General features: G+C 40.8%; 2 protein-coding genes across 3 annotated transcripts; both read left to right on the top strand.

Annotated features, from left to right (window-relative positions):
* The first annotated feature begins 14,050 nt into the window (after nucleotides 1–14,050).
* Nucleotides 14,051–17,704, top strand: LOC148295856 (LEAF RUST 10 DISEASE-RESISTANCE LOCUS RECEPTOR-LIKE PROTEIN KINASE-like 2.1). 2 transcript variants are annotated; one of them, XM_088249852.1, is made up of 3 exons: nucleotides 14,051–14,884; nucleotides 15,489–15,512; nucleotides 16,354–17,704. In XM_088249852.1, the coding sequence occupies exons 1-3, from the start codon at nucleotides 14,095–14,097 to the stop codon at nucleotides 17,517–17,519; spliced, it is 1,980 nt and encodes a 659-aa protein (XP_088105978.1). In that variant the 5' UTR covers nucleotides 14,051–14,094; the 3' UTR covers nucleotides 17,520–17,704. The 2 variants fall into 2 exon arrangements, with proteins under 2 accessions (XP_088105978.1, XP_088105979.1); XM_088249853.1 differs by lacking the exon at nucleotides 15,489–15,512.
* Nucleotides 17,705–18,610: 906 nt separating this feature from the next.
* Nucleotides 18,611–23,467, top strand: LOC110763172 (LEAF RUST 10 DISEASE-RESISTANCE LOCUS RECEPTOR-LIKE PROTEIN KINASE-like 2.1). The gene is made up of 4 exons (XM_088250618.1): nucleotides 18,611–19,469; nucleotides 19,632–19,684; nucleotides 21,654–21,683; nucleotides 21,900–23,467. Exons 1-4 carry the CDS (start codon nucleotides 18,649–18,651, stop codon nucleotides 23,054–23,056), a joined length of 2,061 nt encoding a protein of 686 aa, XP_088106744.1. The 5' UTR covers nucleotides 18,611–18,648; the 3' UTR covers nucleotides 23,057–23,467.
* The last annotated feature ends 1,756 nt before the right edge of the window (nucleotides 23,468–25,223 follow it).

Here is a 25,223-nt window from a genome sequence, read left to right as displayed (position 1 = left end):
GGCCAGATCAGCACAACAGAAGAATGCCAGAGCAGCCTAAGGCGGAGATACCAATTAGGATGTCGGGAAATGACAAGCCCTTAGCAACTATCATAGAGGGAAGATGGTATTCCGTTGGAAAAAGCGGCAGACCAACCTTGGAATTAACCAGAACTCTGAAAAGAAGAGTTCAGAGGCAATATTCCACCTTCCTTAGAAACAGGAAAGATGTGTAGGTGTTGACAGAGCCAAATTCTGCCAGGAGAAGAGAAAATCCAGAAGCAATTCCTCAGGCAGAACAGACAAAACATAAGTCCCAAAAGCTGATAAAGACAGAATCCTTCATCTGTTCAACCTCATCCCCAGCCGATCAACCCAAACTTCAACAAGTACAAGAAGGGCCAGAACCTGTTCCAGAAGAAGAACAACAAGGCTGGACTGAAGAAAACGAGGAGGAACAGTTGGACTATGAGCCATCTGCTGATGATCAAGCTGGTTTCCTCGAAACAGGAGAACAAGGAGATTGGACAGAGGAGATGGAATACGATGGGGGATTAGATGAAGAAACCGAAGCTTTTGGGGCAGAATTGGAGAACTTGTTGCAAGGTGATCTTGGCATTAACATGGTATTTATCCTATCGGAGAGATTCAGGGCAACAGAAGGACAAGGAAGCACTCTAGAGGGAGACGTACTCTCGCAAGAAAGCTTCGAGTGCAGACTGACGGAAGTAGAAGGAGTGCCAGAACAGCAAGTGCCTGCTGCCGGAACAGGCGGAACCACCATGAAACCAGTTGCAGAACAGCTTTGTTTCTCCAAACCAACCGGGGAAATGGCCAATCACCTCAGGCCTCTATTCATAACTGCAAACTTTGGAGGCATTCCTATTTCCAATGTAATGGTAGATGGAGGCGCAGCCATTAACCTTTTACCACACAGACTGTTGAGTAAAATGGGCAGAACAGAAAATGATCTAATTCCAACACGTCTGACCGTCACCAACTTTGCCGGGGGCATCACTAAGACTCATGGAATTTTGGACGTGGATGTCATTGTTGGAACCAAAAAGCTGAAAATTGCATTCTTTGTGGTGGACACTACTTATACTACCTACAATGCATTGCTCGGAAGAAACTGGATTCACCAAAGCCTCTGCGTTCCTTCTACTCTGCATCAGCAGCTAGCTCTTTGGCATGAAGAAGGTTACATGGAGATAGTAGAGGCCGATCCACGGCCATTTCTGCCTTCTGCCATGTGTTTTGAGGCAAGATACTATCATGATGACCTTGGTCCTTTCACTTTCTTTGGAGTCAACCAGAACGGCCGCCCTCATGGTGTCACGGCCCAAAGGCTCATTGAAGACGGTCTGGCCAGTTCTCTAGAAGACTGGAATAGGCCTTTTGTTCTGAACCTCCAGAACTCCGATGTTTAGTCCCAATCAACAGGAAAAGGATCGAGCTGCAACAATCCGATCCATTACAAAAAGATTGTTGATATACTGGGAAGAAAAGAAACTCATTGTGCAGAATCCAGCCATTAATATGGCAGAATTCATGCATGAGAGCATCGAAGAACAGGAAGAGAGTTTACAGGAGGAAATATTGGACTTTGCACCATCAGCACTAGATGATTCCTTACTAGAAGTGGAAGATCCATTACAGGAGATTAATCTAGGGACAGAAGAGGTGATCGGTTCATAATTGTATATCATTTTGTACCCTTCTAGCTTATGATTTGGTTATGTTTTTGAGTTAAACTTGTGCTTTTAATCCTTTTTGTGTTTATCTTTCAGCTTTAGGTAACAATGATGGCTTTGGATAGGAAATGATGCAATCCATGCATGTTAAAGCCTGATTTGGATAAAGGGAAGAAGTGCTTAAAGACAAACTCATTTTGGCTACAGCCCCCTGCCAGTCCAGTTCCGTAGGTCATATTGCAAGCTTTGTTTCAGTAACCTACACAACTCGGATGAGGCCGAATTCTTCATGAACGTTGTTCCAATGGGTGTGTACTATAACATATCCAAAATTCAGCCCCATTGGATAAATCTGGAGTCCGTAACCTAGCAAACACTGAACCATGCTCAGGATGGATTTTTGTCAGCGAGCAAAACGAGTTAGCAATTTGTTTCGGCCTTAACTTCCTCCTCCGAGCTTGGATTGGGCCAATACTTGTGTGGTTGGATCATAAACATTCTGAACTTCACAATAGACATCTTAAAGTCTTCATTTGATTCAGCCTAGCCCAATTTGTAAGCCCTTGAAGTTGCTGGTCATGCTGACCTCAGGATGAGCTATTGTTTCTGGTTGGAAGCTTGGTCATGGTGACATGAAGATGAGCTAGGGCTGCTGGTGGGATTTATTGGTGAAGTGCATCAACCAATTTAGATTTTATAATACAAGTGTTGTATGCATTAGTCATATTGAATTCAGATTTTCACTTCCCCTAGGCCTATAAATAGAGAAGTTCTTTAAGCTTGTAAACACACCCCAAGGGGGGGAGCTCTCAAACACTTCTCTAGAGCTCCCTTCCCTTCTCTCCCTCAAATTCTCTTAATTTTGCTTTCTAGTTCTCAATTCTAGCTTTCCTTTTGCTTCTTAGTTGTAGTTTATTTTTCTTTGTAATGTAAATTCTTTTCTTAAGTTTTCAAGTTGAATTAGTTTCCAAGTTTCAATTATGGTTTTTGTTCTTATTCATTATGCTTATAAGTTAATATGCTAGTTTGAATGATTGATCACCATTTAGGCTTGCATGTTAGCTATCTTGATTTGAATTAAGAGTATACACCATGCTTTAATTCGAATTGAACTATGAATAGGAAGAGTATGTATGGACATTCGACAACAGGGATTAGATACATACTTGGTTGTTTAAAATGTTCTTCTATGCTTAATGGGTTCCTAATGCTTAATTTTAGGTTAGACAACAAATGATCAAATTAGGGAATTAGGAACACAAGGTTATGACCAAACACCATGGCTTAATCATACATTAGCTAGAATCAATCCGTTAATCTAATTGAACTTGGGAACTTATCTACTTGAGTTAGTTATTTTCTTTCTTCCTTGTTTTATTTATTTCCTTTCTTTTTCATTTCTGTTTTGTGTAGGAGAAATGAATTGGATCATTCAATCACCAATCCTCGTGGGATCGACCTCGCACTTACATACGCTATACTACCGAACGGCTCGTGCACTTGCGAGTATCACAAGTTGAGGATGCAACTGAATCCATTTTGGTGCAGCTGTATCTACACAACAAGAGGATCCAAGACCCACTTTCATTAGTGCACTATTGGAAGAACCGCTCAAAAACGAAATCATCGCACTTTTGCATGATTTTAAAGACTGTTTTGCTTGGCATTATCACGAGATGCCTGGATTGGACAGAAAATTGGTAGAACACAAGCTGCCTATCAGGGAAGGATACCTTCCAGTCAAACAGGCCAGAAGGAGAATGTCCATGGAGACAGAACTAAAAGTCAAAGAAGAGATAGAAAGGTTGCTCAAGGCAGAATTCATCAGGTCGGCCATTTACACTGATTGGTTAGCCAATATTGTGCCAGTTTTGAAAAGGAAAACAGGGGCAGTTAGGATCTGTGTGGATTACAGAAATCTGAATGAAGCATCCCCCAAGGATGAATATCCTATGCCTATGGCAGATATGCTAGTAGATGGAGCTGCCCATAACCAAATGCTATCTTTCATGGACGGCAACGCAGGGTATAACCAGATCATGGTAGCAGAAGAAGATATCCACAAAACAGCTTTCATGTGTCCAGGGCACATAGGTGCTTTTGAATACACTGTAATGCCTTTTGGCTTACGAAATGCAGGAGCCACTTATCAAAGAGCAATGAATTCTGTTTTCCATGATATGATAGGACATTCTCTAGAAGTATATATAGATGATGTGATAATTAAATCCAAGGAAGCTGAAAGTCATGTGTCGGATCTGAGAAAGGCATTCCAAAGAATGAGACAGCATAAATTGAAAATGAATCCTAAAAAATGTATTTTTGGAGTGCAGGCAGGAAACTTCTTGGGTTTTTTAGTCCATCAAAAAGGCATAGAAGTTGATAAAAATAAAGCAAAGTCCATCATAGAAGCTCAACCACCTCGGAACAAGAAGGAGATGCAAAGTCTTCTGGGAAAAATTAACTTCCTAAGAAGATTCATATCCAATTCTGCGGGAAAGATTCAGCCCTTTTCTTCCTTGTTAAGGCTAAAACAGGAACAGATTTTCAAATGGGAGGAACAGCACCAACAGGCTTTTGAAGAAATTAAACACTATCTGTCAAATCCACCAGTTCTGTCCCCACCAAAGAAGGGCAGACCGCTCAAACTCTATGTGTCTGCGTCAGGAACATCAATTGGAAGTCTGTTAGCCCAAGACAACAACGAAGGGAAGGAGCAAGCGGTATACTATCTAAGCAGAACTCTGACAGAAGTAGAAAGAAATTATTCTGTGATCGAAAGGCTTTGTCTGGCTTTATATTTCACTGCTATAAAACTCAGACACTACATGCTGCCATTTACCATTTACATCATTGCCAAGACAGACCTAATCAAATATATGCTAACAAGGCCAATGCTAAGAGGCAGAATTGGGAAATGGACTCTGGCTCTGACAGAATTTGCTTTCAGATATGTCCCTCAGAAAGCTGTCAAGGGACAAGCTGTAGCAGACTTCCTAGCCGATCATCCAGGAGAAGAAATTGAAAATATGGACTCTTTGGATATAGCAAATGTAGATCTATTGACAAGAGCTCATGTTTGCCTTAATAATCCCATTTATTCGATTCATCTCACACCATGGAAGTTGTATTTTGACGGATCAAAAACTGACTTAACCTCCGGAGCAGGAATTGTTCTAGAGGAACCTTTGGGAGTCAGACATTGTTATTCTTTTCAGCTGGATTTCCAATGCACCAACAACAGGGCCGAATACGAAGCTCTAATCATTGGCCTTGAAATATTGGTAGAACTCGGAGTCCAGTCTGTAGAAATCCTGGGAGATTCTATGCTTGTTTTAAAATAGATTGCTGGAGAATACAAATGTTTGAACCCTGCCTTAGCTGTCTATTTAGTAGCAGCTAGGAATCTGTTGACAGAATTCAGGGAAGCCACTTGGGAACACATCCCAAGAGAAGAGAACTTTGCAGCCAATGAACTGGCTCAAATAGCTACAGGAATACAAATCCCGGAAGATTGTGTGCAAAGGATTATCAGGGTAGGAAAGAAAAGTCTGTCATCTGTTCTGACCAGAGGAATGGAGGTAGATGTCAATTCTGCCATAATCACTGAAGATGATTGGAGAACTCCCATCATAAACTACTTGCAGTATCCAATTCTGCCTTCTGAAAAGAAAGTCAGAATCATGGCTTCAAACTATATTATGTGGAATGAAGATCTGGTCCGAAAAAGCAAGGATGAGATATTGCTAAGATGCTTGGGAAAGAAAGAATACATGAAGGTCATGGGAGAAACCCACGAAGGGATATGTGGAGCGCATCAAGGTGGAAGGAAAATTTGTTGGCTAATCAGAAGGTATGGTTATTTCTGGCCAACCATGATGAAAGATTGCATTAATTATTCCAAGGGATGTGAAGCTTGTCAAAGACATGGACCAATCCAGCAGGTTCCCTCGGTTCCCATGAATCCAGTAGTCAAGCCATGGCCATTCAGAGGATGGGCAATGGACCTCATTGGCAAGATTTATCCAGCCAGCAGCCAACAACATTGTTTCATCATTGTAGCAACGGATTATTTTACCAAATGGGTAGAAGCCAAGCCTGTTAAGTCTACCACGTCTCAAGAAATCATCACTTTCATAGAGGAACAGATCATACAAAGATTTGGTATTCCATAATCAATCACTACCGACAGGGGATCTTCTTTCATATCTGGAGATATGTTAAACATGGCAGAAGCATTCAAATTTAAGCTGCTCCAATCCACTCCTTATTATGCTCAAGCCAATGGACAGGCAGAATCAAGTAACAAAGTGATAATCAATATTATTAGAAAAATGCTTGAGAAAAATCCAAAGCAATGGCATGAGAAACTGTCAGAAACATTGTGGGCGTACAGAACTTCAAAAAGGGAAGCAACTGGCATGACTCCGTATGCCTTAACTTATGGACACGATGCAATTCTGCCTATGGAAATTGCAGTTCAATCCCTCAGAATTGCTCATCAACACGAACTAGTGGGAGAAGACTACAACCAGGCCATGTTGTTAGAACTGGAAGGGTTGGATGCAAGTAGGATTGATACCCTCAACAAACTCTTAGCATGAAAACAGGTTGTGTCAAGAGCGTACAACAAGAGAGTTAAAAATAAGAGTTTTGAAGAAGGAGAGATAGTCTGGAAAGCAGTTCTGCCCCTCGGAACACATATAGCTGGTTATGGAAAGTGGTCACCAACTTGGGAAGGCCCTTTTATAATTAACCAAGTCTTGGGATTAGGAGCATACAAACTACAGGATCGAGAAGGAGAAGTTCATGCTGCGCCAATCAATGGCAAATGGTTAAAGAAATTCTATCCAACTATGTGGGATTCACAGGCTGTGCAGACAGATCCTGGGATAGAAAGGCAACAACTTGAAACTGTTGTTTGATTTTGTTTTAAGATTTAATTCTGTATTAGTATAATCTTTTATTTCAGTTTATCAAGAGAAATCAAAATTCCAAAAAATAAATAAACTTTCATTTTCAAATAGTCACTTTGGTGACTCAACCAGTTCATTACAATTCCAAAATCTGAATTTTAAAATCCTAGTTTGCTAAGGGTTTCCTGCAGACTCGTCTTCTTAATCAAAAGCTCATTCTGAAGCAGTACTCCCTGGTGGATTGAAGCCTCTGCAACTTCCAAAGCTGGCCTGGAGGCTGAAACCATGGTCTGCACAAGGAAGGTGGCCTTAGTCTTGGAGCTCAGTCCAGCACCCAGCTTGCGCTGTACCTCCCTGCGTTCTGCCAGCTGCTTTTGAAGCTCCTCAATCTGCTTCTCCAGCCTATCTGCAGTAGCCTTGGCCTCTTTGTACCCCGCGACCATCTGATCCAGTTCTGCCTTCTGTTTTGCATAATCAGCCAAGTTGGCGTCATGAGTTGCCTTGCAGAGTTCAGAAGTCTCGAAGGTAGGCTTGAGATCCTCATAGCGATCGTGAAGGTTAAGCACATCTCTGGCCAGGTTCAGACTTATCTCAAGAATTGGCTTAGGAGCCATGTTCTGCCTGTGCAGCAGGTCCAGATCTTTCATTAGTTGTTCTACAGCTTTCCTATTTTCCTCCAGTTCCAGCGCAGTAGATTGCCAGACCTTCACCCTCTCCATGGCCTCATCCACTGCTTTGAATTGGGTCTTGTTAGGGGTAGAACTGAGTTTCTCCAGCCTGTCCAGTTGGGCGTCCAAGTCCATAGCCTCGAATTCAGCCAATTCTGGGTCAGCAAAGGAGGCTGTGATGGTTGAAACAGCACGGGATTGGACAGGCATCTGCAAAATCAAAATTGTGGATTAGAAAAAGGCAGAAATAAAAGAAAAATTCATGACATGGTGAATACTTACAGCTGCGAAACAGGCTTCAAAGGGCTAATAACCACTGCCACGGCTCCTGCAGTTCCGGGCACTTCCACCTGAAAAGAATAAGATGTAAAAGAAAACAAGGACAGGATAAAGCGCGAAGGATGGACAGAAATAAAAGGACAAAGACTTACCATGGCTTCAGAAACAGTAGCAGTTAATTCTGCTTCAGATTCTGGGGTTGCAACAGGAAGCTCCACCTGCTCCACAGGCCCCGAGGCAGATGGTTCTGCCAGGCCTGCAACCAGAAGTCCTGCCGGTTCCACAGGTTCCAATACTGCTAAAGCCTCTATCTGCTCCTCAAACCCCAGCATTGCCTGTTCTGCGTGAGCTGCGACAGGAGGATCAGCCTGTTCTATGGGCTCAAATACAGGCGGATTGGTTGAAACTCCCGCAGAAGCTGCTGCCTGTTCCATTGGTTCTGAAACAGAACCCTCTGGCTGCTCCTCAGAGGCTGGAGCTGCAGTGGATTGTTCAGCCTCTGTGTCATCAAAAGCGGCCAGTTCCGAGCTAGTCAGTTCTGTCCTAGGCATAGCACGCTGTTTCTGCGCCAAGGCAATGCTCTCTGCTATCACCTCAGCCGGGATCTCCTCCTAAACAGACAAACAAAATTAGGAATTGGAAAAAGAAAAACAGAAAGAGCATATTTTTGAGTGGCCAGAATTCAGTCTCACCTCTTCGTCCAAATCTTTTCCTTTCTTTTTTGAAGGGGCTTCCGCTGTTGTTTCTTGCTGCTTCTCCTGATCAACAGCCTCAAAAGCTTCTTGCAGCTCATTATCAGTTCCAGAGGCCTCATCCGAATTGGCAGCAAACTCCTCTGTCTCATCAGAATCAATCTCACGCCTCTTCCTAAGTCTTTTAGACCTAGTGAGAGGAGGAGGAGGAGGGAGACTTTCAGTTGCACAGAACAAGCAAGAGTCAGAAGAGCAAACAGGACAGAACAGGCCGACGGAAATGAAATCTGAATACAAGAACCATACCAGAGGTCTCAGGTTGGGCCACATTGCCCCGTGCAGGAGTACTTTCCTTTCTTTTCTTTCCAGCAGTGGAGGCAGCCTCAGCAGGTGGCGGTTCTGTCAGGTTTTCATCCTCGTCATCACCAGAAGGGGGCTCCAAATCACCAGCAGCAATGACAGAACTAACTGCACAAGAGAAATATGAAGTCAGAACTAAATCATGCAAAATAAAATGGAAGGAACAGGGTAAATCAAAGCTTACCAAACATTGCTCCAGCCTGACACGTTTGTCCCCCAATGATTTTCTTCATGGAAGGATCTGATACAGGCAGAATAGATTTGTCAGACAAATATAGATAACGGAACAAGAAAATACAGACAGAATGATGAATCTACCTTCTATGATTTGATTGTTGAGGTCCTGGATGGTCTGAACTGTGAAACTTCTGGCTACTGCCTCTCCAAACACATTTCCACAGGCCCAGGCCTCAAAAAGCACCTTGACTGCAGCAGCCGAAGCAGGCATCCCTCGAAACCTGGCCTTCCACCAAGCATCAAAATCGGAGGAACTGGATGAATTTGGCTCCCAGGATGGGTAGAGACCATCTAGACTATTTTTTATCTTGTTCACTGCGCACTGTGCATCCTTGTGCACCTCCAAATTATCCAAGTCCCTCCAGGAACTGGCTCGATTGCAGCTCCTGTAGTATTTGAAAGGAATAACCTGGGGACAGCCAAGCTGTCTTGCACAGAAGTTAGGATGGTATACTTCCGCCCCTAGATGATAACTTGGAGGCCTTCCGCCTCCATGAGGCAGATCTCTTAACAGGGTCACACTCAGGAATATCTCCCTGAATTCTGTCCGTGCAATTTCATCTTCCGGCTCCTTTTCAAAAAGTCGATATCCAGGTCGGAACCAAGGATACGTCCTTCTAATCACCACTTGCCACTGAGGTGCTGATTTCTTGCTACAATGCCTGAACCACATCAGGTACTCTTCAATAGAGCGCTTGGGCACTTCTGCTGACATCAGAGGAAGAGCCAGAACCCGATTTTCAGGCAGAACTAGATCAGGAAATCGAAACTCTGGAAAATATACATGCAGCCAGACCTGGATCATCCAACATGAACCAGGAGCAGATAAATTCAGAGGACTCTCCATTGTGGCAGTATGCAAATTCTTGAAAAGATGGGCCAGAACCGACGGCCCAAGACCAACATCAGTATGGTTGTGCAAGGCTTCTGCCAAATGCCTGTACTCAAGCAGAACAGCAGAGGAACGGTTGGGGAATACAAATCTGTTCAGCCTGTACAGAAGGAATAGCATATGCTGCTGATCCTTGTCCTTCTCCACACTGAATTTTCTCAAATAATTAGAGAAGGAACAGTTCTGGTTGATAGCAGCAGGAGAGATGGTGAAGGGTTTTGCTAGTTTCTCCTGGTTCTTCCTTCGATGATAGTCACCAACAGCATCAGCAGGTCTCCCATGAGGCCTGAACCCAAAGATTTGAGCCATGTCCAGCAGGGTTGGCACCATCGGACCCACACGGAAATCAAATGTATTGCTGGCAGAATTCCAGAAACATAGAGCGGCAGCAAGCAGGTTCTCATCCCGATTAATGGACTGTTTAGACAGAAGGATTGCATCATAAATTCTTGCCCGCCTCCAGTGAGCTCCAAACTTGGGAAGAAGTTTGTCAATCCAGTCCGCCCACTTCACAGGACTATTCCTCACTTCACTGGACGGAAACGAACGGCTCAAATTCTTGCTGACCCAAGAATAAAAGGATAAGGCAGAGTTCCCTTGGTAACACAGAGGTGCTTCGGCATCCTTCTTTATTAACTCTGCTATCTCAGCTGGGACAGAACCAAACCAGCGAGGTCCCAAAGTCAGAGTACTGTCGAACAAATGAAGGACGTTTTCGTCCAATTTTTTCTGAACAAAAGGATGAAGTTTGCTTCGAACTTCCATGGCGTGAGCGTCGATTCCAGTCCCGGTAATGTAGTCTGGAGGAACCGAGGAGGAAGCACTGTGGGCACGAGTCCTTGGAGAAGACATTTTCTGGGCTTACAGGCTAGGAACGGAAAAGGGTTTAAGGATTGAACAGAGCAAAGGGAAAGGATTCTGACAAAAACCGAGAAAATTGAACTCTGAGAAAGCTAGGTTTTGAGATGAACAGGAACTGGAAATTTCAAATTTCTTTTAAGGGACTCAAAATCGTGGGAAAGGGAAGACAAGACGCCACCTGAAAGCTAATAATGATGAGCTAGTGACCAGCTAGTAACTGACCAATTTCCCACGAAGTCTAGGTAGGTGGACGTGGCAGACAGGGGACGTTTTAAACTGGCGCGCACAAATCAAATAGCCGAAAACATTAAATCTGAAAACCGTTTGATAAACGGTTCAGATTTAATGGGGGCATTGTTTGGGCCCAAATTTGGCACGCCGAAAACAAAAGCCCACACCATCTCCTAGGCCGCTTGTATCAGACGACCTCAAGCCCATCAGCACGACCCAGCCCATTAAACGAGTGGACAGGCCAAGAACACCTGGCCCAAAACGATAAGAGGCCTGGGAACAGTGGAAATCAGAAAGCAACTTGGGCCTTGGAAGAACTAGAATGGGGCTCAAAACGCAAACTAAACCCAGCTGATCTTTTAAAAACAATCCCACGTGATCCCTGACTAAGAAAAGTCAACAAAATCGGCTGAAATCAAGATTGAACAGGAGCAGGTATGAAAGAAGGACGTTTCTGAAAAACTCTGTTGCCAGGAGACCAAGCCCCGTTTTGTTTATTCGGAAGATATCCTTCTGCACCAAAGAAGGCGCCATTTTCAAAGGATAAGCACACGCTGTTTCTATGAAAAGGAGATAAAGCGGAAACAGGGAGTTGTTCAAAAACTGGGAACTTGCCATCGCAAGCTTCAGACTCTTGCAAAAGCAGTTGAAATGGAAGAACAGTATGGCACCCCATCAAAACGCAGGGAAATGATCACTTCAAGAAACTAATTGATAAGTGCTCGCATGCCAGAAAATGGATGGAACCCCTGTTGTTTTTAAATTAAAAATTAAAAAGATCTTTTGATTACTTGCCGCCCACTTTCAAAAGAACATTTCATATATATATAAGAGGGGGTGAACAGAGACAACGACAATCAACCAACTCAACCAAAACCCAGTCAAAAGACAAACACTCAAAATGATCACTTGATCACGAGAACTCCAAGCTAAGTCCAACAGACCCAGAGTCTGAAGCATCTTAATTTCAAAAGCTTCTTCAACAAGCTTGCAGAATCATCCTGTTTTTCTCCCAGCAAAGACAGCTGAACCACTGTTTCTGATTTGAATTCCAGTTCACAAATCAACAATAACGAGGTCTCGTTACAAATTTGGTTCAGCAGAGCCAGGGCAAGCAGAGTTTTGAGATTTCTCAAATATGAAAACCTCAACAAATTTATGAACAGCCCTGACTAAGCAGCACAGGTATTACAGCCCATTTCCAGCTCGAGTCTAGCCACTTCTACCCCTTTCAGACTGGAGAAGTCCCAGTTCTGCCCATCCAAAAGCCTTCCAGGGCTCGAAATAGATTAAAGCTCTGCCAAACTCAAGCTTTGGTATCGATTTGCAGCTGAAGCCTAGCAGTTGAAGTTGTTAAAAGTCCAGTCCAGCACAGGCGTACCCAGTCCAGCCCAGAACAGAGGCAACTATCCAGACAGAAATGGAAGCACAGCCCTCTTCTTGTCCTTGTATAGTCAATTTTTCCCTTTTTGAGTCTTGTAAAAGGGAGTTCTGCTTGAAATTGGTTCAATCTGTCATCTTTCATTCTGGCCAGAACTACCGGTTTTCGTACTGAGGAAAATTGTAAAAGTCCTTACCAGTCTAAGGCATAGAAAAGAACTTACTTGGGAGATATTCCTCACCCAAATTCACAATCGCTTGTTCAAAGTCAATAGCTTGGGGCGCAAGTTATTTTTACTCTCAAATCTGTTAGAATTGAAAAATTGGCAACGGTGGCACGCTCGACACACAAAGAAAGTTAATTTATTGACCAACCATGGTCTTTAAATTAATGGGGAACTTTACCCTACCATCACAGGTACACAAAAAGGTGTGAACACAAGTAGAAATGAGGTAACACCAAGTGAAAGTAAAACTTGCCCAAAACATATTTCCAGAGCCAGCATCAATTGTTAGATCAGTTGGATAGGCTACACTTGTCCAATGGAGCTCAAATTCGGATATGTTGTAGTTAACATCCATTGGAACAAGTTTCATGAGGATCTTCACTCATCCGAGCACCAGAGCATGCTGATCCAAGGCCAAGAAGTTGACCTACGAAAATGAACAAAAATCAGAATTTATAACCAATAATGCACTTTTAGCTCATTTTCATTCTAACCCAGGTAAAACCTATGAAAACACAAAAAGGAAGTAAACAGCTATAAAATGTCAAGAACTAACTCAAAATAATGGGTGAATAACATGATAAATCATGTGTAAAAATGAACCGAACAAAACCCTACTCTAAAAAGGTATGGAAAAACTCTCATAAAGCAAAACAAAATCCCAAACAATTAAGGAAACAAATTAGGAAAGAATCATTATTTGTCTTGGAAGCACATCAGCCAATTGGCACACATATTTTTGGGTCTTTCCACTTCCTAGAAAATTCTAGAAAAATATGAGAACTTAAGCTTGATCTCTAAACTTTCCAAGCATATATCACATGCCACTAGAAAAAATCAGAAAAGTCTTAATTCATCCTTCCATAGTAGTGTAGTTCTGACGGGATTTCAACTTAGGCTGTGTTGACTTGCTAGTCTTGTGCATTTGGCTTCGTAGAAAATTATGAAATTTTGACACAATGATCCTCAATGTCTTAGCTTTCTTCTCCAATTGTCCTTGCCCTAAAATTTATTCGAAAAGTCGATTTTCAGTCAAAAACCTTCCAAGAGCGCATAATAGCTAAAATTAAGGAAAGTAAGGTAATAATGCTATTTTTAATTCCTACAAAAACCAAATATAAGATATGTACAAATATAGGAAATAATGCACTTATCATTCGCCAGAGTCTTAAATTGAAATGCTTCAATTTAGGATTATCGATTGTTGAATCTTGGGAGATAGACGCCTATAGAACTGTGAGCACAAAAGCAGAGGCGAAATCTGTCTTTAGGACATTGCAATTCTTGCAAGCCACAATCGCTAAAGTTGTCAATATTTTCAGTTTGTGTTTGCTAATTTACATTAATTTCATGTAAATTTGTTATTGTATTTGATAATTACAATTTTATTGAAAAGTATTATTATCTTTAAATTCATATTTCCTATTGTTACTCCAACAATTTCTTCACAGTAGACAACTTGTTATTTACTTTCATGCTGCTAATGAATATAAATTGCAAGCTTTTGTCCCATTAGAGAGAGCCCCACGCGGATACTCTAATGAATATGCAGATTCCATAAGTTTACAACCACATAAAAAGTCAACTAGTAGTTAATCAACGCGTCCTTCATCAAACCTGTATTTAATCTTTATTAGCATTTACCAGCAAGCTCACAACACTCCCACCTCCGTCCAAAATGCACCCAATCCTCCTCTCTCCCATCCTCAACCTCCTCCTTCTCCTCTTCTTCTTCTACTCCTTGGACGCCACGACATCGTTTTGGCCTAAGGAAACACAGGAAACACAGCCTAAGGAAACCCCTTCCGTCTGCTCCCAGACTTTCGCCTGTGGCCCGCTCCAAGGCCTCTCATACCCGTTCACCGGCGGGGCGCGCCCTGGCCATTGTGGTCCACCGGAGTTCCACATCAGCTGCGTGGATGACTCGCCCGAGCTGACCATCATGTCGCTGAGGTACCGAATTCTCGAACTCAACCTGGTTCACAAAAATCTAAGGTTAGTCCGCTCAGACCTCTGGAACTCGACATGCACAGACAAACTCGCCAACGTAACTATCAAATCCGAGTTCTTCGCCTCCAGTGAGAACGACGACACGGAGGTGTCCATTTTCTACGGCTGTAATTCCTCTACCATTACCCCAAAGCCTGAGAATTGGTTTCCCTGCAACGTCAATCTGCCTTTCAACGACTCTTATTACCTGATGGGGACGTTCCCGATCCACCCGATTATGGGCGATGTCAACTGTGAGATTGAAACTACAGTGCCGATTCTCAAGACCGCGGCTGCGAAGCTCGGTGCCAATAGGTCGCTGTTTCAGGAAGCGATCATGGAAGGCTTTAATGTTAACTATACCAACCCTTATGATAATGAATGCGCTAAATGTCTTTATTTTAAAGGGGGCTGTGGGTTTGACTCCAATTCGAGCCGGCCCGTTTGCTTTTGTGGGGATCGGGTTTGCGACATATCAGGTACCATATTCAATAGTATACGTACTTGAAGTTTAAATTTTTTTCTCCTTTTTATAATTTTTTTTAGTAATAGTAAAAATTATAACCAAAGAGAGGTTTCTCACACACACCATCAAATTACAATGGAAGTTCGAACCAAAGACCATCAGTAACAACTAACTAGGAATTGTTGACTTCATATTTTTATTTCTTTTTTCACGGGTAGGATTAAGAAAGATAGCAACAGTAAGCCGTCATGAATTAGGAATTTCTGGAAATTTTTACCTAGTGTTTTGACTGTCCGATATCCAAAACTTTCTCGTCTTTTAGTTTTGCGAACCTAGTTTGCTTTCCTGCTATGAAATCCCACTGTCAAATTAAAACGACAGGATTTTTATTGATTTTAAATTGATTAATGAATATTTTAATAATTTTTTAGAGAAAAAAAAAATGCCATGTTATCAAATTGTGAACATTTGGCAACAAAGTAACTAGATTTAGTGAAATTAGCAACATGTAACTACAAAATATCTGTTGGCATGGTCTTTTTTCAATCAATATATATATATATATATATATATATATATATTCATTTATTGATTAACATTTCTCTATCTTGTGACAGTTTCAGGAGAAATGATTGCAATAGGTAACTCTGCTTGGTTCCTTCGTTTCGTTCTAGCCCTTGATTCAGTAACTATTAAATGGTAGCCCTCCAAAATACATTTAAAAGTTACACTTACATGACTGCTTAAAATGACCAGGAGCTTAACTATCACCTAACAAAACTACAATAAATTAAAGGGATAATTGTTGAAATGCCACCTAAACTTATACTTTAGTTTCAATTTGCCACCCTAAAGAAAAATTTAAGAGAAATGTCACATGAATTTTTCAAAATCCATGATTTTTCATATGACTTTAACACCATCCAATTTTCCATCCATTTTAAAGGGTATTTTAGTCTTTCCATTTTCAAGAAAAATTAGAGAAAAAAGAGACATCTCTCTCCCTTTTCCCCCCTTCATAACCCCACCCGACCCCAAAACACATTGCACATGACACCCCTCCCCACCTATTCTCTCTCTCTCTGACCACGTATAAAAAAAAAATTATAATGATTTTTCCATTTTTAAAATACCCTTAAAAATAGAAAAGACTAAAATACCCTTAAAATGGATGGAAAATTGGATGGTGTTAAAGTCCGATGACAAATTATGGATTTTTAAAAATTAAGGTGACATTTCTCTTAAATTTTTCTTTAAGGTGACAAATTGAAACTGAGGTATAAATTCAAGTGACATGTCTACAAAAATCTCTAAATTAAAATACAAGAAGAAAAGTGAAATATAAAGAAACAAGTATTTTGTTCCAAGTTTCATTATATCACTTTATTTTATTGCTTTTATTTCTTTCCTGGTATTGAGATGCTTTTATGTCTTTCACAACTTAATGAAATGCATAACTTGAAAATATTTTTGAATTTATAGGGATTGTAGCGGGTGTAACTTCCGCCATTGTTTTCATTGTTTTTATGGTATACACATTAAAAAAAGAAGTGCTTTTCTTCAAGAAATATAAGAAGAATGAGATTGACATCCAGGAAGTTATAACAAATAATGGATGGATGGCCCCAAAGAGGTATAGTTACTCCGATGTGAAGAAGATGACTCATTGGTTCAAAGATCAAATAGGTAAAGGAGGATATGGCACAGTATACAGAGGAAAGCTACCTGATGGCCTTCTGGTGGCAGTTAAAGTCCTAAGTGAGTCCAAGGGTAATGGAGAAGACTTCATTAATGAAGTTGCTAGCATTGGTAGAACTTCCCATGTCAACATAGTCACTCTTTGTGGATTCTGTTATGAGAGGGACAAAAGAGCTTTGATTTATGAATTCATGCCTAATGGATCTCTGGATAATTTCATACGTAAGCAAGGATCTGAAATGGCAAATTCTCGCTTAGAATGGAAACAACTATCTGAAATTGCAGTCGGCATTGCCCGAGGACTAGAATACTTACACCGTGGATGTAAAACAAGAATTGTGCATTTTGACATAAAGCCACAGAACATTCTTTTGGACAAAGATTTTTGCCCAAAAGTAGCTGATTTTGGCCTTGCCAAATTGTGCAAAAGAAAGGAGAGTATCGTATCGATGCTTGGGACAAGGGGAACTGCTGGATACATCGCACCAGAAGTATTTAGCTGGAACTTTGGAGGCGTATCTCACAAATGTGATGTTTACAGCTACGGGATGTTGGTTCTTGAAATGGTTGGAGCAAGAAAGAATTTGGATTCGGCAGTGTCTCATACGAGTGAAATGTTTCCGCATTACATTTATAAAGATCTAGAGCTAGACAAGGATGAGAATGTTTTTGGGGCAACCACAGAGGAGGAAAAACAAATAGCAAGAAAGATGGTATTAATAAGTCTGTGGTGCATTCAGACCAATCCTTCTGATCGGCCATCAATGAGCAAAGTGGTAGAGATGCTGGAAGGACCCCTTCATTCCTTGCAAATTGCACCAAAGCCTTTGTTGGTTTCTCCTACAATAGCTGCAGAAGACTGTATGACCACATCTCAACCATCTGAAACAGAAGACTCTATGACCACATCAAAGCCTTTGCGTGTAAGCTTAAGACATATCGGTATATAAGTGTTGATTTTCAATTTTAAGATGGAGAAAATATATAATCTTTTCATAATCCAAAAAAGAAAAACATGTAATATAAATCTGCATCATTATTATCATATTGTTTGAATACTGCATCTCATTGAACTTGAAGATGAGTGAAATTGTATGTGATAGTTTGTCTGAAGATAATAAAATATAAAACTCCATTTTTGAAGTTCACAGCTTTTGTTAGGCTGCGCAAGTTGACCTCCATCCCAAGAATATTCTATGCTTAATTAACCTTTCAAATGGTAAACTTGGTGTTCATAGCTCAAATCTTTTTCGGCGATTGGTTCCAACCAGTAATTCTGTCTTCTGAATGCGATGCTCTGTTTTGCTTAGTTTATGTTCTACATTTTGGTATATACTTGTCTCCTGCAACTCTGAATAAAAAGAAAACAAGAACAAAGATTATATAGTGTGCTAAGTTACCTGTGTGTCAAAAGTTCAAAAATGGCAAGAAAAGGAAACGAAAATTCTTCCCACATACGTGTCTGATCTAACAACTGTAGACAAATACCTATATTTGGGGCGTGACACTAGTCAGGTACGTACCTATATTTTTCTCGCTCGGCAATTCGCATCTCCATGACTTCAGACTAAAGACTATAGTTGGTCTCATTCCACATGATTTCAGCAGGCAACCCAAAATTGTCATTCTGAATGGTGTGGAGTTGCAAGCAGTTAAACTATGATGTTTCAATTGGATTTGACATTGTAGCGGAATTTGTTTGTGGGATATATATGCTTTGGGAAGTATACAGGTAAACTATGATGTTTGAATTTGATTTGGGTTTTGGTATGAGGATAAATTTAGAGTTTCAAAACAATTTGAGGAAAAAGACAAGAGATTTAGAGATGACTCATGATCGGTGGCTCTAAAATATTTGGGGAAATTTCTTGACTATTAAAAATAAAAAACTTTCTGGCATTTTTATTAAACAAGAGATAAGTCTTATTATACTCACCAATCAATAAGTCGACGTTGACTCTAACGTCACCTAATCGGTCCTGCTGATAAGTGAGATCTTGATGAACATAATTCCTTCATCTTTTCCTTTCTCAAAATTTAATTACTTCTCTCTCTCTCTCTCTCTCTCTCTCTCTCTTAATGAAAATGAATCTTTATCCCTTCCAAAAGATCTATTTTCTCCTTGTGATCACAAGTACTATATGCCTATTGTATATTTCAAGATCTTTGGGTGAGGATGATGAGCAATACCTCAACTGCAGTGCTTCGTTTCCATGCGCAAATATTCCGAATATTGGTTACCCTTTTTGGGGATCAAGCCGGCCCGATTATTGTGGCTACCCGGAATTCAAGTTGAACTGCACTGGGGACGCCCCAGTGATCTCATTCCAGGACGAAGATTATCGAGTCCTGGATATCAACCAAAGTGCAAGTACTCTCAGAATCGCTAGGACAGACTACTGGAACAACGTTTGTCCTGTGTCACCTGGCAACACCACAATAGAAGTAAACCATGTAGAATATGCTTCAGATGTTGAAGAACTACTGCTGTTCTATGACTGCCCCCCACTCAATATTCCTCTTCCAATTCAGCTAACAAGTCAGTTCAACTGCAGCATAAACAGCACTGCCAATTACATCAATTACTTTGTCACACAAAACCTCACGAATTCAGGGCTTACGAATATTAGTGATACCTTTGCAACGTGCAACACGACTATCACTACCCGCGTTTCGCAATCAGCGAGTGTGAATTTGGCTATGAATTCGACCAAGGACAATCTAGTTGCTAATCTTGATTCCGGTTTTGGGTTGACATGGGATGCAAGTAATAACTTGTGTAAGCAATGTAACGGATCTGGTGGTCAGTGCGGGTACAATACATCTACAACTGAGTTCACGTACTTAGCAACCAATGCCAAAGGGCTTTGGCTCAAGTTAGAGAGTTATATAGAAATCTAGCGTTTAGGCTAACTACTTCTTGTTTCCTCTGTTTTCTTTTAGTATATAGTCTGGTCTAGAAACAAGTGAGGGGCCAAAGAAAGATTGGGTTTTTGAGTTGGGTCTCAGAAGAAGATGAAGTTAGAACTTTCACCTATTCCATCCAAATTCCTTTCACATAGCCATGGAAAACCCATGCGGCATTCCATTGGAAACTTCAAGTTGGGTTCTTCTGGTATTTTAATATCATCTCCCCAATTAGCTAGGCTGGCCATTTCCATGCCAAAACAAAACCAAATGATTCATACCACTTGTGCATGCATGTTTCGTATGTTCTGAGTTATCTAGGCTGCCTATGACATTTACTGTAATGACCTTATCTGAATTTAGAAACTTGTATGAATTTGTTTAGCTTATGGACTAGTCACAAGTCAAAGAAATTAATTTCCGCGTTTGATGTTTGTTAAATGGACCTTCTATTAAAAGGTAATGAATTCTTGATAAAGATTGTTTGTCAATAAAACAAGCTTTCATTTCATGTGCGCGGTGGTTGTGTTTTTTTAATAAATATGTAGCATTGTTGGGACTGAAAAATGTCTTATTTCACTTGCATATGCCATTTAAAAAATATGCTTTCATGAATACTTCGTACATAATTCATGTATTGAAAATAGGAATTTTCAGTCAAGATTTCACTAGTGTAGTGATTTGGAGCAATTGCTCCTTCAAGAAATGTTCTGAGTTTGAGTCGTAGCACTCGTGTAGTGTGTGTGAGTTTAACACATTATCATCCCTCCGAATAAAAAAAGTCCTAAAAAACAATATGAAGGAATTTTCAGACAAAAGTAAGATATAATAATTTCTGCCTCAGAAAAGAGTACTCTATAATTTGATATATTTACACGAGAAAAAGGTGAGGGGTAGTAGAAGTTTTCTGCCAAAGAAAAACATGCCCAAAAATTGTATGAGATTTTCTTCTTAGCTTTAAAAGTATACAAAACTCATTCATTTAATAAGTTTTTTAAAAGTTATTAACTTCATGTATGCATGCTCCTTGTTACTCTCTTATTAAAAAAAAAAAATTTAAAAATAATTAATTGGGAAGATGACTTTGAATTTTTTTCAAGTAATTTAATTCCAGCATTGGTAGCTCTACATTTTTCTATTATGCATCCTACCTACATTTAGTAAGTCTTTGTTGAAGTTTATAATTCCATTTCTAGCAAAAGAAAAAACTTCATTTTCTTTAGAGAAGCGTTTTTGTGGTCACCAAAATTTTCATTGACTAAGTCTTATTCTCGAAGTGTTGACCAGTAAGTCGACTTTGACTCCCTCAACTGCAGCACATAATTTCAATACTCAAATATTTCAAATATTAGTTATCCTTTCAGGGGATCAAACTGGCCAGAGTATTGTGGCTACCCTGAGTTCAAGGGACTAAATTTTGGCTATAGTAAGATCAATGTTAGAAACTATGTACCAACCCTCCTCCCCACCCTTGTGTACCAGATCTCTCTCCCAAGCTTACACTCGTCCCTCGTAAAAATGTAAGGGAGGTATACTTCTTTTATATTGAACTTGAAGTCACTCCAAAACTGTCATTCTGAAAGGAAGTGCACAGCAACTTTTTTGGAGTGCCAATAACAGCCTTCTTTTTAAATAATTATAGGGTTCTTTGTTTTTCTTTTCTCTTTTTTAATGAAAAAAGTTTAGGGGGAGGGGAGGCTACCCCATCTCAGGTCTAGGACATACCAAGGCCTCTCTGAGGACTTATAGAGGTGGTCTTAGTCCATTTTTATGTTTTTACAGATTATCCACCAAGAGACATTGTCAGCAGTGGGACTCGAACCTAGGCCTTGATAGCAAAGATAAAGGGTCTTTACCAATTGAACCAACCCTCGTTGGCATTATAGGGTTCTTATTTTTTTTGATTAAGTAGGGGGATTATAGGGTTCTTATTGATTCTATACTAATTAATATTTTAATAATAAGGTTTTAGAAAAAGAAAATACAAATGGAATGTTCTCAAATTGTAAGCATTTGGCAACAAATTGACTCGATTGAGTAAAATTAGCGACACAATGACCAAACTTAAGGCAAATAAGCACTGACAAAAAAGGTAGTTTTGTTGATGTAATTGAGATAGTCTTTTTTTAACAATTGATTATTCATTTATCGATTAACATTTCTCTATCTTGTGGCAGTTTCAGGAAAAAAGAAGGAAATTGCAATGGGTAATATTTCACTTCTTTAAAACAGTATTTATATTAGTAACTGCTTCGTTACTTGTTTTCGTTGTAGTTCTTGATTGACTGTTAAAATGGTAGCCCTCCAAAGTGGTTTTAGAACTTGAATGACTGTTTAAAATGACTAGGAGCTTAACTAATAACTACATAAAATAAAAATCCAACAAATCAAGTAATTATAATGAAACAAGTATTTTGTTGCAGGTTTGGCTGTTGGATTTTACGTGATGGTAATCATTCTTTGTATTATATGCATAGCAAGGAAAAGAACGGTCAAGAAAGATAAGAGGGATGAGTTTGATGCTGAGGCTAAGAGGGATGAGTTTGATGTTGAGGCATTTATAAGGAACTATGGATCGCTTACTCCAAAGAGGTATACCTACGCAAACGTCAAGCAAATGACAGACTCTTTCAAAGATAAAATAGGTAAAGGTGGATATGGAACCGTGTACAAAGGCAGGCTACCAGATGGCCTTCTCGTGGCGGTCAAAGTTCTAAGCGAGTCCAAGGGTAATGGAGAAGACTTTATTAATGAAGTTGCGAGCATTGGTAGAACCTCCCATGTCAACATAGTCATTCTTTATGGATTCTGTTATGAGCGGGACATAACAGCTTTGATTTATGAGTTCATGCCTAACGGATCTCTGGATAATTTCATACATAAGCATGGATCTGAAATGGCAAATTGTCGCCTAGAGTGGAAAACACCATCTGAAATTGCAGTTGGCACTGCTCGGGGACTAGAATACTTACATCGTGGATGTAACACAAGAATTTTGCATTTTGACATAAAGCCACAGAACATTCTTCTCGACAAAGATTTTCGCCCAAAAATCTCTGATTTTGGCCTTGCCAAATTATGCAAAACGAATGACAGTATTGTATCGATGATGGGGGCAAGAGGAACTGCAGGATACATTGCACCAGAAGTGTTTAGCCGGAACTTTGGTGGAGTATCTTACAAATCTGATGTTTACAGCTACGGGATGTTGGTTCTTGAAATGGTTGGAGCAAAAAAGAATTTGGATCCGGGAGTGTATCATACGAGTCAAATGTTTCCAGATTATGTTTATAAAGATCTAGAGCTAGAAAAGGATGAAAATGCATTTGGGGCAATCACAGAGGAGGAAAAAGAAATAGCAAGAAAGATGGTATTAATAAGTCTGTGGTGCATTCAGACCATTCCTTCTGATCGGCCATCAATGAGCAAAGTTGTAGAGATGTTGGAAGGACCCCTTCATTCCTTGCCAATTGCACCCAAGCCTTTCTTGTCTACTCCTACAATAGCTGCAGAAGACTCTATGACTACAGTAGCTGCAGAAGACTCTGTGACCACATCCCAACCATCTGAAATGGACTAAGGCAATTAGTTTCATTAGAAGATCTCTTGTAAGAAAGTTGGCTTGGTGAAAATGAAACCGTTTGGATTATCCGAAAACTCAGAATGAAAGCTGTTTTCATTGATTCTACTGTTTTTGTTTAATAGAAAAAGTAGATTATGAAACCACATTCTCTCTCTTCTTGAGAGCTTCCCTCTCTACCTGAGAGTTTCCATATCCTTCGTGGTATTACTGTTCTTCCTTTTTCCAACTTAGTTTGAGTTCTTCCTAGACAACTTCTAGTTCCAAATCTCATCTCTTTCCACATCTACCTTTCTTTTTGTCCAAGTCCTCACCTACCCTTTCACTCTTTACTTTTTTCTCCACCATCTTTACCCTCAAACCACAATTCAGCTCTTTAAACTACCCTCCCCTTTTTTCCTTAAAACTCTTTCCCTTCACTTGTACCTCTTATCCCTTCCTGTTTTTTTCACCATCGACCCACTTTTTTCTTTTTTCAAAATGACAGAGAATACCTTAAGTGCTGACCAGCTCCTTCAACAATGGGATTGTCTTGACCTTGGTGGGGTCCATGCGGGGACTATGTTAGCTGGAACCATCATTGCAGACAAACCCCCAAACAGGGGAGCTGCAAAGGGAATTCTCAAGAAGGCCTGGAGCGGTTTTGGTGAAGCCAAAATAGTGGAGGTGAAGGATAAAATCTTTGCTATTACTGTCAGTGATGCGACAATGGCCAAAAGGATCCTGGATACCGGGCCTTGGTCAGTTATGGGGTTCTCTTCTTCCATTCAACCTTGGCCATCTGATTTGGCTATTGAAGAAATTCAATTTCACCGTATACCTTTTTGGGTTCAAGCACATGGTGTTCCTTTGAAAGATATGACCATTGCGAAAGCTAATCTTCTGGGGCGTTTTATTGGTGATGTTCTGCAAGTAGAGGACCCAGTCCAAGCAGGTGGTCTTCGGGGCTTTCTCCGAGTCCGTGTTTTGGTTGACATAAGTAAACCCCTTCCACCTGGGTTTGGTCTACCACGGTCAGATCATTCCAAACTATGGATTGCTTTTTGTTATGAGAAACTCTCAAACTTCTGCTTTGCTTGTGGGCGTCTTGGCCATGGGGAAAATGATTGTAGTTTTGTTACCGCTACTATGAGAACCCAATCAGAGCAGCTATTCGGAGAATGGATGGGCACTGGGCCGGCACCAAGTCTCGATACTTTATTTACAGCACCTCCCCAACCAAGAGGCCGTCGTCGTGCACCTGGTCGGCGTTACTCTGATCCAGTGGCAGGTGTTGACCACACTCCTGGTCTGGGTTTCGGGGGCACCGCTGGGTCTGACATCCCCGCACTGACAGTGGAACAGGAGGAGAGTCTGCACTTGAACTCTGTGCCTGGTCTTGGTACTGCTGCCACCGCCATTTTGTCGGAGGAACATTCTCTGGCGCTTGGGATGGGACTTAACCCCATGGAATTTGGGAACCAACCTATGCTCCTTGGCACACCGATTCATGATTCTAATATGGTGGATACAACGATCTCTTTGAAACCTTCTCGTGCACATGTCTTGCCTTTTGACACTGATAGTTCTGAAAATCTATATAGGACACCTGCTGCTTTCTTGTCAAGTGGGCCACTGGTAAATCTTTCTGGCCACCACCTTTTAGGCCTTGGGGAATCGTTGGACTCATGCTTGGGCCCTATCTTGGGAAACAATGTGGCTGATGTGGCCCAGCCACTTGGGTCTGATCCTTTCCTTCTTGGGCCAACCACTGAGCACATTATGGGAACTAGACAGCAAGGGGCTGACAGTAATTTTGTGCATGGTTGGTCATGCAAAACCAGCAGCAAAGGACGTATGGCAAAACGTATTGCTTCTGAGTTTCCTCCTGACCTCACTCCAGCTAAGCGACGCATGCATGTTGCTCCTTTTGGGGATGACCTGCCAACCCAAAAACGTTTTAGGTGCCATACTGACCCAACTACAATGAACTCATCGGTGGAGGCTGCTTCGGCTCAGCCCCCCCGGTCCCAATGAATATCCTATGCTGGAACTGCCAAGGACTTGGGAACCCTTGGACAGTTAATGGATTAAAGAGTTTAATCCGAAAAGAATCTCCCGCGATCGTTTTCCTTTGTGAAACCCGTTGTAGTAGTGGTCACATGAACAAGTTGAAAATGAGGTTTGG

This window comes from Prunus avium, chromosome 3, assembly GCF_965620075.1.
Source record: "Prunus avium chromosome 3, drPruAviu1.hap1.1, whole genome shotgun sequence".
Taxonomy (NCBI): Eukaryota; Viridiplantae; Streptophyta; class Magnoliopsida; order Rosales; family Rosaceae; genus Prunus; species Prunus avium.
Note: the sequence above shows the minus strand (reverse complement) of the source record. Positions and strands in the feature narration are given on the sequence as shown.